Source organism: Podarcis erhardii (genome assembly GCF_964252035.2).
Source record: "Podarcis erhardii genome assembly, chromosome: 5".
NCBI lineage: Eukaryota > Metazoa > Chordata > Lepidosauria > Squamata > Lacertidae > Podarcis > Podarcis erhardii.
The window spans coordinates 37,831,136-37,848,434 of NC_138509.1; the positions used below are offsets into that span (position 1 = coordinate 37,831,136).

Below are 17,299 nucleotides of genomic sequence, written 5' to 3' on the forward strand. Positions count from 1 at the left end.
AGGATGCTTGGAGAGCAAGGGGAAAGAGTCTATTTTCCATGTATTCAAGGACATCACCTATGCCACGTTTGCACATTACAATACTCATCCAGATTACAGGGTCAGTTGCTATCTAAATGTACATTCAGATGGAATGAGGGACACAGGAGGAGTGGGGGGGGGGGTAAAAGACTAAACTGGTTTGGTGAAATGAAGAAGCATTTACTAGGATGCATGGAAAGTCAGAAAGACTGGAGCATTTGTTCACTATTTCACAGTGCATAATAAAAATCTATCGAGTTTAATTTTATCAGGTCTCTGATCTTTTTTAAAAGGATAATCAACATTTCATATTGTTTGTTGGCAGCTCCACATTTCTCTGATGAAGTCTTTAAAGCAAAAATAAAAACTTTCCTAAAGCACACATGGAAAACACATAAAATAGTATATGATTGTATAGGCATGATTATGCGCATCACACCATGGCAAAAGCAAGTTTGCCCTAAGTATACAACCAACAAGAGAAATATAGCCAAACATGACTTGCTTCCAGGTTAGTGTACACCCACCATTGCAAATCTTCACATTTACTCTTTATACTTTTAGACATGCACTTAAACAATGTTAGTTAACACAGACCTAAAAAACAAGTTATAAAGCATCCTTTACTGTAGTCACTTGTTAACTAAATGAAAGTACTGTGTGGATGAACTGGCAGGGGCAAAACTGAACCTTGTGCTCTTTCTGCTGGCAAAGAAAAACTAAATTACCGGTACTTCGTTAACATTTTGGTGACCAAATCTTAAAATCAACATTTATAACTGTGGGAATCAACTAACATCATCTCAGATCAATATTTGGCCACAACTATTGAAACTATAGCAAAATAAAAAGCTTTTAAAGCACAGCACACAGCATGTTTAGACAGGACTTTCCCTAGCTGTTTGTGTGGAGTATATCAGCCATGCACTTGAACTTGCTATACTTGATCTCTAAAACTATTAATTTCAGCTTAAGAGCTAGAGGACAGATTAGACTCTAGATACAACAGCTTTTAAGACTTACTAACAGCAACCCACTGACATCAAAGAGGCACCTGTAAAATTACGATTGTATACAATGTATTATCAGACCAAAACATTGAAGGCAGTGAACTTATTCTACATGATTTTCCCAAATACCAGCTACTTTCTAGACCTAACCAAGTGTTAAACACACCAGCCATGTCACACTACATAGTCCTAACAAAAAACTGTGCTTGCTGACTAGTCCCACCTCCTAACATCTGTGCATACAGTACAAACGTATGCAGCTCAGATGCCAGTCTTGCCCATAACACCACCAGGTATAGAATCATAGAATCATAGAGTTGGAAGAGACCACAAGGGCCATCGAGTCCAACCCGCTGCCAAGCAGGAAACACCATCAGAGCACTCCTGACATATGGTTGTCAAGCCTCTGCTTAAAGACCTCCAAAGAAGGAGACTCCACTACACTCCTTGGCAGCAAATTCCACTGTCAAACAGCTTTTACTGTCAGGAAGTTCTTCCTAATGTTTAGGTGGAATCTTCTTTCTTGTAGTTTGGAACCATTGCTCCGTGTCCGCTTCTCTGGAGCAGCAGAAAACAACCTTTCTCCCTCCTCTATGTGACATCCTTTTATATATTTGAACATGGCTATCATATCACCCCTTAACCTCCTCTTCTCCAGGCTAAACATGCCCAGCTCCCTTAGCCGTTCCTCATAAGGCATCGTTTCCAGGCCTTTGACCATTTTGGTTGCCCTCCTCTGGACACGTTCCAGTTTGTCAGTGTCCTTCTTGAACTGTGGTAATTCAAAATTAGAGGGGTGTGTGTTATTGTACCAGTTTAGCAATGAGATTTATATCGCCTCCATCCCCCATGGTCATTGTAACCCGCTGGAGTTCTAGCTTCAAATGTTGGGTTTCAATTCTGTGCACAGTTATGCCTCTGTCACTTATTAAAAGGAAATTTGCATACATAAGACATTGCAAAACCTTAACAGCTGAAATAACAGAGCTTGACAGAACTTGAATATTCTGTGGAGGCCAGCAAGCTAAAGAAACCGAGACTGACAGTACCCAAACCAGAGTAATTCTTAAAGGAAGCAAAGATGACCTTATGTACACATTTGTACAAAGCAGAACCTAATCCTATGCAGTTGAGCGAGAGTTCCATTGCACAGGGAGACATTTTTCCTCTTACTCTAGCACTGACAGAGGAAGCAATGGTAAATACACACTGCAGGGTTATTTATAGGCAATTGGGCTACTAGAACTAGACAGCTATACCTCGCTTGTCTGGTAGATGCCTCACTTACCTTGCCTAGGACAGTTTTAGCCATTCCATTACTCCAGGCAGAACGGCAAACAACAGAATCTTGTGGCCCCTTAAGGACTAGCAGATTCACTGTGGCACAAGCTTTCACAGACCACACAGTCCACTAAGTTTGTGCCATAATTTGGCTCAGTGGTCCTCAGTGGTTCACTGATTTCAATAGGTCGACTCTGCAAAAAATATTAGCTGAATGCCACCTTTTGTCTTTAAGTTGCCCCAGGACTCCTGGTAGCTTGTGCTAGCCTTCTGGAAATGGTTACAACAGAAAAGAAAATCCCTTACAAAAGAGAATTTCCTTCTACAGCAAGCAAGAGGCCTTGGAAAAATGTTCTTTATCTGAGTACACAAAGCAGTGAAAGTCAACCCTAGCTGGTTTTAATATAAAAGGGCAGGGAGGAAGAAAGCCGAAGGCTCTGTAACAATATTGCTCAGCTTAATCGTCTTTGAAATAAAGGAATATTTACAGAGCTTCAGCAAAAATCCTCCTCCCCCAGTATTGCGAAGACCACCACTCAAGCAGTATGATAGAACTTAATAAAAACTACAATTATTATTTTTAATTTCTTGCTCTTCCATTCTTAAGTTATTGGGTTATTATCAACACCATGAGTCCAAAAAGATTATGTTTCCATTCTAGAGATAACCTGAAAAGAAGAAAGGCTCCAATACCTTTTCTGTTTTGTATCTCTCACAAACAGCACTTACTTGAAAGTATATCCAAATGTATTCAACTGGATTTCTCCCAATACGAGTTTGAGTGTGAGTGAGTGAGTGTGAGTGTGTGTAAGAACAAACAGGTAAATCGTCTCCAGCTATTGACTGCTAAATCCTCTGCCAGTTCTATTACCAGTTTCTTATATTAGAAATATATTTCTTATATTTCTTATCTTAAGCTGTGGAATTAGAAATTACACCCTTTCCCACTGCACATCTAAAGTTAATGTTTCTCCTATCAGCTCACTCCAAAACCTTTATTATTTCTGATGGTTGCCTCAGTTTCACTGAAGAAAGCAAAATGCAATGCTGAAATCTGTAGTGACTCCAGAGCTTAGTGTGGCCTAAATCCATCTAAAGAAGAGTCAAAGGAAAACATTGTCCCTGCAGATATTTGATTCTATATGGTGTTGTGCCAATTCTGAGCAAAGCAGACATAAAACAGGCATAGGGAAAGCCTCAGAGAACACAATCACAATCAGCAAAGAGGCTACTGCGAAGCATAGTAGCGAATGGTATACTGGGTGCTATTAAGTGATGAAACCACCGGGAAAGAATCATAACAACATCCCAAGTGCCTGTTAGAACTGCTTGGTCTCCCTGAAAAACAAGCTTCGTGAAATCTCACTTTCTGTGAGAGCCACTTTTGAGCAGGACCATTGTTTCTTGGGGCCCGAGGTAATGACTGTCCTTATACCATCCTTCTCAAGTTCACTGAACATCCAAACATCAACAAAAGCAATGTGTACGCAGGTGCCTTAAGCACACACATGACTTGCTTTGAAGTTCTGTTGTGAAACTGAGAATTACAGAGCATTAAGTGAAGCATCGCCACATAATTTGAATGCAGTATTGTTGCAAGAATGTACTGGTGTTTTTGACCTAGAAAACATGGGCCCATTGTCTTATGCTTCCATCTTTCACTAATAACCTAGAGTCAATGAAGCCCAGGTATCAATTACTGTTTTTTAGTGTGGAAAATGTCTTCAATAACTGTAACCTGAATTTAATTTAATTTAATTCACACAGCAGTAGCAAATATACAACTCTGCATGATTTCTTTTTCAAAAAAAATGGATATTGGGGAGTTTTAGACTATGATATAAGAAAGAAAAAATAACTTTCAGAAAAAAATAACTGGGAATGGTTAGTGTGTCAAAATAGGACCTGGGAGACCAGAGTTCAAACTACCACTCATACATGAAGTTCAATGGGCCAGTCGTGACATCTCAGCATAACCTACCTCACAGGGTTGTTGTGGTGATTAAATGAGGCAGAGGAGACAGCAGCGTAGCAACCCCTGCCAGCACCTGGGGTGGACCAAAGGTGTTGATCTTTTTCCAAATAGCTAGCATTTTTGAAGGATGAACAATGGCTCTGCCCCCCTGCAGCTCTCCTGCTGCCAGGCAGCCCCCCCCCCCGATGCCCAGTAGCCACTGTGCCACCCCCCCGCCCCTGCCTAGCTGCGCCACTGGGCGGAGAACCATGTACAGTGGTACCTCGGGTTAAGAACTTAATTTGTTCTGGAGGTCCGTTCTTAACCTGAAACTATTCTTAACCTGAAGCACCACTTTAGCTAATGGGGCCTCCAGCTGCTGCCACGCCGCCACTGCGCAATTTCTGTTCTCATCCTGAAGCAAAGTTCTTAACCTGAGGTACTTTTTCTGGGTTAGTGGAGTCTGTAACCTGAAGCGTCTGTAACCTGAAGCGTCTGTAACCTGAGGTACCACTGTACTGCACTTTGAGCTCCTTGGGGGAAAGGTGAAGCATAAGTGCAACAAATAACATAAAAGGTATTCCAGCAGAGAAGTACGGGAGACAACAATATCACATGCTTACTAGACATAAATTGGGGCAGGGGTGGAATGAAGGCCCGGAAATAGGCTCTCCAAAGAATTTAACCATTATCCAAGCTCCCAAAAGCTAAAGTTAATTCCCCATCTCAGATCATCTTGTGTTAGACCCCTGCCTTATTTCACTATACTGTATAAAGTTGGTGAGTAGTAAATTGAAAACATGGATATACGCGGGTGGCAAAGTAATTTTCACTTGTTCAACTTCTTCCCAAAGCTACAGTTAAAAAATGTATCAGTATTTAGTTTTGCAAAGTCACTACTGTACATACTATGTCATTCTACCTGCAGACTTGCAATGCACTTTAGTGAAGAATACTGTGTTTCAGTCTCTGCAAGCAACTTCTTATGACTCAAGGTATACCGACTGTATTAGAAAACCAGATCCTTATGTCTAAATGATATATCTGCTAAAGGCTGTTTGTACTAAAATGAAAAAAGTGTGTGTGAGAGTGTGTGTGTGTGGGGGGGGGGGGAGAGAGAGAGAGAGAGAGAGAGAGAGAGAGAGAGAGAGAGAGAGTATACACACATGCACACACAAACCTTGTTCACAGTAAATATTTAGCCTAAGTTCCAATACACTTTTTGCCCTATAATGCAGAAAGTGCCTTAAATACTTTTCATACTGCAGTAGTGCATATATATATAACCTTATTAAATACTGGCAGGAAGCAACAGGTTCAGCTTTGATAAATATCTATCTATTTCAAAAGTTTTAAGAGGGTTTCTACAAGCCTAGTTAAACACTGATAGGAACAAAATATATGTTTTAAATGCAACATAAGTTGTTCAACATATCCAGTGCTAGTAGCATAGTTGGTTGTAGCAAGATGTAACCCATTACTTACAATGTAACGCATTGTTACAATGGTTATATAATAAATTGTTGCACACACAAATCTGAAGTCGTAAACTTTACCAGGCAAAGAGTGGATTTCCTATCATATTGTGCAAGAATCTCTTCCACAGAAAATTTGCCTACACAGCTGACTTACGCACAGCATTTCCAGTGGTTCATAATTCTACAAAAGGCAAATAAGCAGTGTGCACAACATGAACCTCCTCTGGGCATATAGAACATTTGTTTCTCTTTTTTAGGCGAGAATGGGAAACCTAGATAGATATAGATGATAGATAGATATAGATCAGACATAGGCAAACTCCAGCCCTCCAGATGTTTGGGACTACAATTCCCATCATCCCTAACCATTGGTCCTGTTAGCTAGAGATGATGGGAATTGTAGTCCCAAACATCTGGAGGGCCTATGCCTGAGATATAGATAGATAGATAGATAGATAGATAGATAGATAGATGATAGATATGGCTAACAACTCAACAGACACTTTGCCTGTAGAAAACCTAATGAAAGAAATGGGTTTCTTTCAAACCTTGTGCAGCTGGTGTCCCTGCATCAATCCCTCCTACTGTAACGGGGAACTGAACGAATTGCTTTTGGGAGACTTGTCTACTCATAATGAAAATAAAAGTTTCATGAAGGCAAGTATTGATTTGTTTTTCAGCTTTAAGGAACTTCAGTTCTGGCGACAGAATGAGTGTGCTCACTTTTGTAATGGGCTTCCAACCTCAGTGGAGCTTGACAGCTTGTTTAAGATTTTGACTGGATTCAGTATGCCAGAGCAGAAGAGAAAGAGCATAGAGCCTGCATGTAGCACAAATAGAGTACAGAAGCAGAGTTTTTGGAGAGGATCTTGCTGGCAATCTAGCCCCTTGCTGGATGCAGGAAATGCAGAGTTAGAGCGCGCGCACACACACACCCAACAGCTGGCTGTCTAACCTCTACTTGAAGACCTCCAGCAAGAGAGATACCTCTGCTCCCAAGTAATTGGTCCCAGTGCCAAATTTCTCCATTAAAAGTTTATCCTACTGTTCAACCAAAATCAAACGTCTCTGGGGAGCAGAGAGCAACTATTTGCCCTCTTTTCTGCAATGGTCCTTAGTTAAGTGAGGAGTCCTATCATGTAACCCCCCCCCCCCCATCCTCTTCTCCAGCCTAACCATACCCAGTTCCTTCAACCTTTGCTAACAGGGAAAGCAAGCCCTATCTCTGAACATCACCCCACTTTTTCCTCATCCTTACACTCTTTCATTATTTCCCGATTTAATATTTCTTTTGTGAATTCAACAAGCAAGCACTGAGAAATGGGGCACAGCATCTTCTACCTAAACACAATAATAGAATCGAACATATCCTCAGTCTAGACCAGCCTTTCTCAACCTTGGGCTCCTGCGTGTTGTTGGACGACAACTCTCATCATCCCTTGCTAGCAGGACCAGTGATCAGGGATGATGAAAGTTGTAGTCCAACAACAAGGTTGAGAATGACTGGTCTGGACAGATGACATAATGAAATATCAGAACCACTATGCGATGAAACATCTACCACCAAAATATATCCTAGCTTCATGCTGTAGAACTGTCCCATGGCACAAGAGAAGTGTGTTGCAAGCAAGATGAAAGGGGGAGGAAAATCACTAAGACCTAAAGTTATTCTAGCCACCAGAGAGCCACCTTTATCTTTGCGGAGATATGCCCACTGGATGGTGCAGCAATAAGTAATTAGTAAAGATTTGCCCCAGTTCTTTGGCACAGGTTGCAACTATACAGCATGTAATTAGGATCAGGACATTGTAGTGAGAAACAATAAGAGCAGCCTAGTTTCCACATAAGATTAGTGAACACAACACTTTCAAAGGAAGCCGATTTACAAGTCCAGTGACTACATAAATAGCAAGACACACCCACTGGCTTTCACAGGTCCAAAAAAAATACAAACATCCAAACTGTTCCTCCAACCACAATGGGTAATATGAAATCCAACTCTTATGTTCCTTCCAATATATGGTATTTCACAACTATTTCACACAAGATGAGGCAAGAACCAGAGTCTATCAGATGTAAGCTTTGCAAGTGCCAAGGAAAACAAAAAACAAAAATGGCAGAAGAGAGCTACAAAAAAATTAAAAACAAACGTATTAGAGTATCTTCATGATAGCTACAGGGATACTCTAATTAAGCAAAACAAATACAGTGCCAGAAAAAGTCAGGCCAATATCAGTTGCAGAGGAACTTCAGTAATAAATCTAAAAGGTGGTGACATTTGTCAGGACAAATGGATAACTACCGAACCCATTTCACCCTAGCATTTCACCTAACAGGATTTTCCAAAAAGGTGTCTCCCCTCTTCATTTGATAGGTCATTGGTCTCCAAATACAGGCAATTAGTACAAATTCAGAACTCAGGAAACCCAAATGCAGCTTCTCTAAAGGAGTGCATTTTCTCTCTCATTTCAAGGAGCACAGAACTGAATTTCTCAGACTATTGATTAACCCGATATGCCTGTCTTGGGAGGCCAGGTGAGCTGTCAGATAATGAGGAAGGAGGAGGAGGAAGGCAGACCTCTCCCCCTCCCCTTCTTTTCGGTTTAAAGAAGAGCCTGCAAAGGGCAGAGGTGAAGTGTCAGGCTGAAGTAGGTACAATAGACAAGATACACGAGAGAGAAAGACGACAGAGGAACGGGGGAGGGGGCACCAGCAAGACAGACCACCGCCCCAAGCCGTTGGGAAGGGCAAGAAACTCCACAGGAGGGAGGACTTAAAAGGCTCGGAGGAATCTCCCTTCCTGAGACTTGGTAGGAAAGGGGGCACCTCTCCCGAGAGCCTGCTCCCCGCAGCCAATGTGCGCGTGTGCCTGGGAGGAGCTGTCATTGCTCTGGCTCCTGCTGTGGCAACCAGAGAGAGAGATGGGGGGCAGCGCACAGAGGGGGCAGCCTGGCACGTGCAGCCCCTGGGCCTGGCCGGGGAGAGCCTCCCCCGCCCCCTCACCTCAAGGTGGGTCCCACACAGGCCGTCTCGGTGCTCTCAATCTCCTGCAGGATCCGCTCATGCTCCGGCAGGCTCTCCGCCATCTTGGATGGGAGGGAAGCGAGCGGAGGCGCGCAGAGGGAAAGGGCGAGAGCGAGGAAAGCTAGGCAGCCCGCGGGGGAGGGAGGCTCGAAGGGGCGGGGCGAGCCGCTGCGCAGAGGAAGCGAGCCAATCAGCGAGCCGGAAGGAGCCGTCGACCTTCGGAGGTGCCCGCCTCCTGCAGAACTCCCTCGGGCGCCCGGTGGTCCGGACTGGGGCGCGGGGCGCTCCTGCTGTGGCAGCCGGGGAGCTGGGGCAAGGAGCCTTCCCTCGCTGCGGGTCGGGGAGGCGCTGGAAGGCGCGGGGTTGCTGAGCACCAAGGAGCTCCTAATTTGGAGTCAGTGGCACAAAGTTCAAGGGGACGTCCTTCCCCGCCCAGAAAGCCTGTTTGCAGCCAATGGGCTGGGGGCCTAACTCTGCGCATAGCGCTAGGCTCTGCCCAGCTCCGCGCCTATTAATTCCCTTTCTCCAACCTGTCCCTGCAGTCCGATCCTGTGCGTGCGTATTTGGAAGCAAGGGTGCTAACTTGAATAAAATATAAGGGGCAGGTGAGCCCCTTCCTGCACAATCGAACACGTAACGTGGTGCACGTACACCATCTAAATGGCAATGTGCATTAACTTGGGTGGGTGATCCCGTCAAATATTTTATTAGAGGGGGCGAAGCGACTTCGGCCCCCAGGAGTTGGCTCCTATGCTTGGAAGTAAGTCTTGCTCGCGCCTACTTGGAGGTATTGGGCAAGAAGCCTGCTTACATGGAATTGCTGAGTCCAACGGGACTTACCCAGCCTGACAGCCCAGTCCTAGGCAGAGGTCGGCGCACCAAACCCCAACCGGGGAGGGAGGAGGGGCATCACACATTTAGATGCTCCTACCTCTCTACAGGACTGGTCTGCGCTCGTCTAAAACGACTTGGAGGCGCTTCCAGACGACCTGATCCCTGAGCATTCGTCCTGATTGGTCTGCAGAGATATTAGACGGGCGATGTTGGCTGTTGAATGAGCGTCCCCTCTTGTTTGTTTACGGGGAGGTACTTTGCGTCGCTTTCCTTATTGCAAACGTCCGAGGTTTGTGGTAGAAAAGGTCCCACTCCTCCACAACTTGGATTTGTCGGTATGTGGGCTGAATCCCACCTGAAAATATCGGCAGTCTGGAAACGCCCTCAGATGGTCGCTGAAGTTCTATCTTTAGAAGAGGTGGGTGGAATGGGTGTCTAGTTATCCTACAGTAAAGCGGTACTCTCTCAATGGGTCTCTCCTTTTTATAACAATGCCTTCACATATCCCAGAGTAGAACACTGACAGCGCAAACACTTTCTTGATAAATACTTATTTGCATTTATCACTTTGAGCCACTGTATCTGGAAATGGGTTGGTAAATACCTCATAGGTGTAAGAAGGAGAGAGGGTAAGGCAGTACAAGCTCTTTGAACTGAAAAAGGCAGGGACCAAAATAAAAATATATATGTTAAATTGCTTTGGTTTCTCTTAAAGCTAGGCCCAGTTGACATCCTCCTATGCTTACTTGCAGTTCAACATGAAACACTATTCAGATGAGGAAAGGGCAACAGGAAGAAACAGGTCAACTGGATAGAGGGATGTTAAAGGGTAAAGTGACACCTGACCGTTAGGTCGAGTCGCGGATGACTCTGGGGTTCTGGCGCTCATCTCGCTTTATTGGCCGAGGGAGCCGGCGTACAGCTTCCGGGTCGTGTGGCCAGCATGACTAAGCCGCTTCTGGCGAACCAGAGCAGCGCACGGAAACGCCATTTACCTTCTCACCAGAGTGGTACCTATTTATCTACTTGCACTTTGATGTGCTTTCAACTGCTAGGTTGGCAGGAGCAGGAACCGAGCAACGGGAGCTCACCCCATCGCAGGGATTCAAACCGCCGACCTTCTGATTGGCAAGCCCTAGGCACTGTGGTTTAACCCACAACGCCACCTGCATCTCTCCAGAGGGATGTTAGGGTTGCCATATTTTGAAGAACAACAACAACAAAAAAGACACATTTGCCAGTGCCTGAGGCAGGAGGGGAGGGGGAGCAGGTGCAATCTACAATGTCCCTTCAAAATATACCAAAACAACATAAAAAGTAGCCTGCTCCCACACCCCCGGACAGTTTGGCAAATTCAAGAATTCCACCCAGACAGAAAATTTACCCCTTAAAAAGAGGTCATGTCCTAGAAAAAGAGGACATATGGCAATCCAAGAAACATCCTCCTATCTTCACAGAACCAGGAGGGAAGGAGGCAGTGTTGCTACTATGGTTCTTCCATAATTTTTCAACAACGTTCTACCCTGACTGAAATACAAATAGATATTAAAAAATTGCTTTTCCACTCTATTTACATCGGGTGAAGAACATATGAAACAGGGGGGAAGTTAAATTTGCTAAAACTGTGACATGAAAATAAAAATATCCTGGGTGATGTGCAATGTTTGTCCACTGCTTTCAATGGATCTACTCTGAGTATGACTTACGGTAGTTGGCTCTCTCTCATAGTTTTTCTAGCAGAATCATCTTTGTAAACTGATCCTTGTGGCAGCAGAGCCATGCTATTTTTAAAAAAACCTCTGTCGGGTACTAAAAATAAACTTGAATATGATACCTTGTAATCAAATATATAATATGGCCATGGAAACGCAAATGTATTTTATTTCTTTTTTATTTGCTAATTGCTGTATTTTAGCCTATGTGCTACTATGAATGTCAACCGTTTCGGTAATTCACTCTGCACTAGCTGCACAAATACTTTTTAATCATCAAAGCTATATCTGCATGGGTATGAAATGTAATCCACTCCCTGGGGTTGGACGGGGGGATGGGGGCATGCACCTATTTTTCAAATATAACATTTTCTTAGACTCCGAAAGCAGGGGAAATAAAGAGTATACATTCACAGAAACCAAAGCAATACCATCAGCAAATCATGTGCCCCAATGCAAAGCTGCTTCCAGCACAGAAATCCAAATAACACCACTAAACAGAAAAACTGAGTCTTAGGAAGAATCTTGCCTTAACTTATGGAACCTAAATACTTTTCATGGAGACAACACATTTCATTAAAATCAAGGAATGTGCTTCAGTTTCAGAGGTGTCCATTTTTACTGGTTGTTTTAGGAACAGCTAAACCTCTACTGAGGTCGGAAGGAATGATAGGATAGCTCTGTATAACCAAACATAAATAAATAAAACCACCACCCCCCACAGGACAGAATAAAGTGCATTCTTTGCGATATGATGCTACTTACCCTAAAGTGATTCCTAGAGGCAGCTCCAAGTACTTGATCTCGCCAAGAACAGTTTCATATACGTTATCTTTGTTTTCTTCTGCATAAAATCCTGCTGCATTTGGGCTGGTATTTATAGCCATGGTCAAATATTGAACTGTTTCAGTGTTAAGGGAGGACCTTCTCCTCTCCTACTATTACCGCTGAAATGAAAAATGCTCAGCAATGAGAAAGTTAGGGGTGAGAAAACAAACCCTGGATTGACTCTGGCAGTCCTGAAGACGTTCTGCCCGCAAGTGCTGTCACAGCTGTCGTTCCTCTGCCAGCGCTGGTAACCTTTTGCTTATGACTCCAGTCTCGGTCTTCTCCTTGAAGCCAGGTCTTCTTAATACATACCCATTTTGATGTAACAGGCAGTATATTAGCTAAAACACTGCATGTGCAAAATATTTTTATACATCCATAAAGTACAATTAACAACATTGTAAAGTATACAGTTTTGGGGGGTTTTCCCTCCCCCCACTTTATTTTCCCTTCTACACAGGTTCTCTTTCTTTCTCTCTCTCTCTCTCTCTCTCTCTCTCTCTCTCTCTCTTTTACAGTGTTACTTCAGGTTAAGAACTTAATTCGTTCTGGAGGTCCGTTCTTAACCTGAAACTGTTCTTAACCTGAGGTACCACTTTAGCTAATGGGGCCTCCTGCTGCTGCCATGCGATTTCTGTTCTCATCCTGAAGCAAAGTTCTTAACCCGAGGTCCTATTTCTGGGTTAGCGGAGTCTGTAACCTGAAGCGTCTGTAACCTGAAGCGTCTGTAACCTGAAACATATGTAACCCGAGGTACCACTGTATTTATGTCTCACCACGTTTAGTGCACATATAATTATGTACTTTTTGAACTTTCAATAAAGATATTTTTTAAATTTAAAATAACACATCCGTAAAATAGAAATAGACCCCTAGGATAAGGCAAAGCAGAGGGTGTTTTAAAATCAATGACATTTTTAGCTTCTACATCAAGCTCAGTCTGACCACTACTGCCACCCATCCAAAGGCATACAGTCATATTTTCCATGCTTGGCTTTTTCCTGTTGCCTTAATAAAAGTCTGCACAAGTTAAGGAAGCAGATTACAATGGGGGAAATACTGCAACATGTACCAAGATCAATATGCGCTGTTCTGGGAACTTTTCATAGTGATCTCAGAGATGCATCTTGGCAACTATTATGCTAAAAACCAGAGGGGCTGCAACCAAATTTTGCAGCAGGGAGTGCTTATTTTCAGAATTCCAACCACTCCATTCTATTCTCGGTAGTGGTGCCCTTCCTGTGGAACACCCTCCCTTCAGATGTCAAGGAGACAAAGAACTATACAACTTTTAGAAGACACGTGAAGTCAGCCCTGTATCAGGAAGTTTTTAATGTTTGATGATTTATATATTCTGTTAGCTTCTCAGAGTGTCTGGGGAAACCCAGCCAGATGGGCAGGGTATTATTATTATTATTATTATTATTAATAATAATATTCCCCCTCCCATTCAGTTTTCTGTGTCTCTCTCCCCCCCCCCCCATGCCAGTCAGATTACATGGCCATTAAAAAACATGGTCAGATCTCACTGGGCTGGTTTTGGGGGGGGGTGGTCCCCTTTGGGTAAATTTGCAGTCAAACACAACTATGCATGATTGCTAGTTAGTGCATAAAGGGGTTAAGGACCCCAGATCTGTACTTCCAAGACTCTCCTCCAGTGAAGGAGGAAGTGAAGCCTTGTCTTCCTGTTCTTCTCTCTCTCTCTCTCTCTCTCTCTGCCTCATGTAACCAAAGAGGACAGACACGCTTAAGCTAGCTCTGAACTTAGAGCATGTGTCTGGAGATATCTTTTCTGTATTTTCTAACCAAGAGTATTTTGCCTTTATTATTCTTGCTGCTGCATGGAACAATGCATTACTGAGACCTTGAATCTGTAAGTAATGCATTTTAAAGTTACTTAACAGTGTGGGGTCTGCTCATTGCAAGAGGGATAGAAAGAGAGGTCAGCTGCTGTGTGCAGATGTATGGGATAAAAACGGTTTAGCAATCTATATTCCTAACACTATACTGCTGCTTAACTTTTGTGAGTTTAATCTCTGCTACTGGGGCTCTCTCCTTGCAGGAGAGTGTGCAAAGCCCCATGTTTATTAGTTCTCCACATACGTGGGTCACAGGGATTCATTTTTATTCCCCAACACCCTTTGAGGATTTTAAAAATAAAAAACAAGTACTTCTTCAAACCTTGGGATCCCATCCACCCTACTGATGCCTCTCTCTTGTGTGTGGGTAGTTCTATTTGGGCTGCCTGAGCAATGGCATTCAGGCTGAATATTAAAAAAACAACAACCCAAAAAACAGATGGTGCTATATGGAATTTAGAGTTTTTATTGCTTAAATGGATCTCAGAAAAATAAAACCCCAAATCCCATTATCATCCATGATGTTTTGCTATAAGCAAAACATTTTTATTATTTTGGCTTTATTATTATTATTTGCCATTCACCCCAAAGTCTCAGGGCAAGTTGCTACAATTAAAAAACAACAGCATGCTTGTTTGAGGCATATCTTCCCATCCTGCAGACTCCAAGAAACACCCTGACTTCTAATTATTATTTCAAACTACAGGCAACAGTGAGAGACCTATTTAACAAATTTAACAAAATAAGCATGCCCCATCTGCACTATACATCTATGCCACTTTAAACAGCCATGTCTTTCTCCTAGGAAACCTGTGAATTATAGTTTATTAAAGCTGCTGAGAGTTGTTGAGAGACCTTTATTCCTCTCCCAGAGCCACAATAACCAGAATGGTTTTCCTGGGGAACTGTAGGAGCTATATACATTGTGACAATGAAGAGACCTCTGTCTACTCTCCCTATGGGTTTAAGGTTGCTCCTTTCAGAATGATGCATACTTCAGTAGGACACAAGTAAGCTATCTTAGGCACATATGCTTGAATTCAGCTGTATGTGCATATCACAGACAACAAGGTGTTTTAACAAATGTAAGGGGGAAATAACCAGAGGAGCTACTGGTTTTGTGCAGAGAGAATGACCTCTTAAATCATTAACCGAAGACAGCATGCTTGTGGCTGATCCCGCCAGCCACTGGATGTCACACAAACACAGATGAAAGGATCGCTTGACATCAACCGTTGCCATCTGGAGACTGAAGATGCACATGCAAAAGATTAGGTATTAACTTCTAGCTTATTGGAGACACCTCATGAAGTTTGATGTTTATAAAATTATTAACCATAACAAAATAATGGCTTACTAAGCTCATGATTCAGTCGTTGCAAACAAGAGTGAGAAACACAGGTAAGTAGCTCTGCTGTGACCCAATGCCAGTCACTGCCTCCAAAGAAAGAGGTATAATGGGGTGGAAGAGCTCATGGGGGGGGGGGTTCAAAGGATTAGTCAGGTTCAAGTTCACCCCCCATGGAGCATGCAGTTGTGCAACCCTTGAGGACTCTGTCTAACTCCATCTTAGTCTCCTGCAAGCCCCCTCTGGTACAGGGATGGAGAACCTGTGGACTACAAATGTGTTTCTGGACTACAAGTCCCATCATCCCTGACTATTGACCATGCTTGCTGGGGCTGGTGGGAGGGCATCTGACTTCAAATTCCTTCTCATCCATAATGCACACTGGACAATCAGGCCCAGACAGAGGGGGGGCCATATGGGTCACTTGGCCCGGGCCTCCGATTCCAAAGGGGGCCTCGGTCAGCATATTCACAGTCGCAGGGGATGCACTGGGGCGAACGTGGAGGCGTAAAGGTGGCGTGGTGGTGGGCGGATTTCTTGGGGCCATGGCTGGCAGCGCAAGAGAAAAGCTTCCCCAGCATCCGGGGTGGGGCCTGTGATTGGCTCCGCAGAGGAGCATGGAATGGGCGCCGGGTGGGTGGAGGCGACGGGGGGGGGCACATTATCTACCTGGCCTGGGCCTTTGCCTGGCTCTGCAAGGCCCTATGGACAATCTTTGGCTAGTCTCACACACATTTTCTTGGCCCAACCTATCACACAGGGTGGCTTTAAATATAAATGGGAGTAGCTTTTATGTACACTAACCTGACCTTCTAACAGGAAGGTTGAACTAGAAATGTCAGAAAGCAATTGTGAGCCCTGTGTGTTAGCCTGTAGTGTCCAAAGTGTTTTTCTCAGCTGCTTTGATGTGGCAGAAATGATGGTGCCCATACATAGATTATCCTATTTTCCACTTGGTCCCTGGCTCCCTGCCTTATTTAATGCATGACTGCAAAGCCACATCGTCAAAACAGTGGTGATCATTTTGTTCCTGGATCAGTATTGTGTGAATGAACAGTTATGCAGCTGTGAAGACATGTTGTTTTTCATTCATCTAGCACAACGGTGACAGACAAGCAAGCCCCCCAATGGTCCAGCTACCAGACATGAGGCAAAATACGCGCATAGGATGGATCAGGTGACAAAAGTTGAAACTGCATGCCAAAATGGCACAAAACCTACCCACATAGCCAAAGGAAAACTGTTGCTTGCATAGCCTGGCAAAGGGCTGGTGATGGATGTTCTCTTCTCTATACTCTCTAGGGAAGTAAAGAAGCACAACCTTTCTAAACGTGAACATTGTTTACTGTTGATATTACCCACAGTAAATTTTAGTGTGGACTTTCTGTGGGGTATGTGGCCAGGGTAAAAATGACGAGGGGGCTTGGCCTGTGATACTCCAAGAATTAACAGATTTATTATTATTTATCTACAGCATTTATATCACACCCTTTAGCCAAAAAGTGACTTGCGAAAATCAATTTCAAGCCAAAGCGTGGATAGCTCAGTTGGTAAGAGCGTGGTGCTAATAACGCCAAGGTTGCATGTTCAGTCCCAGTAAAGGGATAGCTGCATATTCCAGCATTTCAGGGGGCTGGACTAGAGGATCCTCAGGGTCCCTTCCAACTCTATGATTCTATGTCTAGGTTTAATTCCTGCCATCAGTTTCACAATCTAAAAAGACATATCACAAGAGGAAAAAGGAATGGGAAGGAGGAGGGGAAAGCAAGCTCAAGCACATGTTCTGAAGTTTACAATTCTTAATGTTACAGCTTATGTCAGTCGTGTTTCTGAACCTCCTCCAACCCCACAGATCCTTTTGGGGGTTACGTTCAGAAGAGGGAACTCTCCAGGTAGTTTCACCACCCTCAAAAGTTTGGAGCGGGGAGTGGCAGCCTCTAAGCCATGCAA

General features: G+C 43.7%; 1 protein-coding gene across 14 annotated transcripts in view; it reads right to left on the bottom strand.

The window, feature by feature from the left end:
• Positions 1 to 12,364, bottom strand: part of EXOC6 (exocyst complex component 6) — a gene marked incomplete at its 3' end in the record, with an annotated part of 98,324 nt that extends 85,960 nt beyond the window's left edge. For 7 of the 14 annotated variants that reach the window (XM_081863208.1, XM_081863207.1, XM_081863209.1 and 4 more), the window contains exon 1: positions 8,748 to 8,904. In XM_081863208.1, the coding sequence (XP_081719334.1) occupies positions 8,748 to 8,830 (83 nt within the window). In that variant the 5' untranslated portion in view covers positions 8,831 to 8,904. Of the gene's footprint in view, positions 1 to 8,747; positions 8,905 to 12,079 lie in introns of those variants that run through there. The other 7 variants (XM_081863211.1, XM_081863213.1, XM_081863218.1 and 4 more) reach the window with 4 other exon arrangements.
• Between the last annotated feature and the right edge of the window lie 4,935 nt (positions 12,365 to 17,299).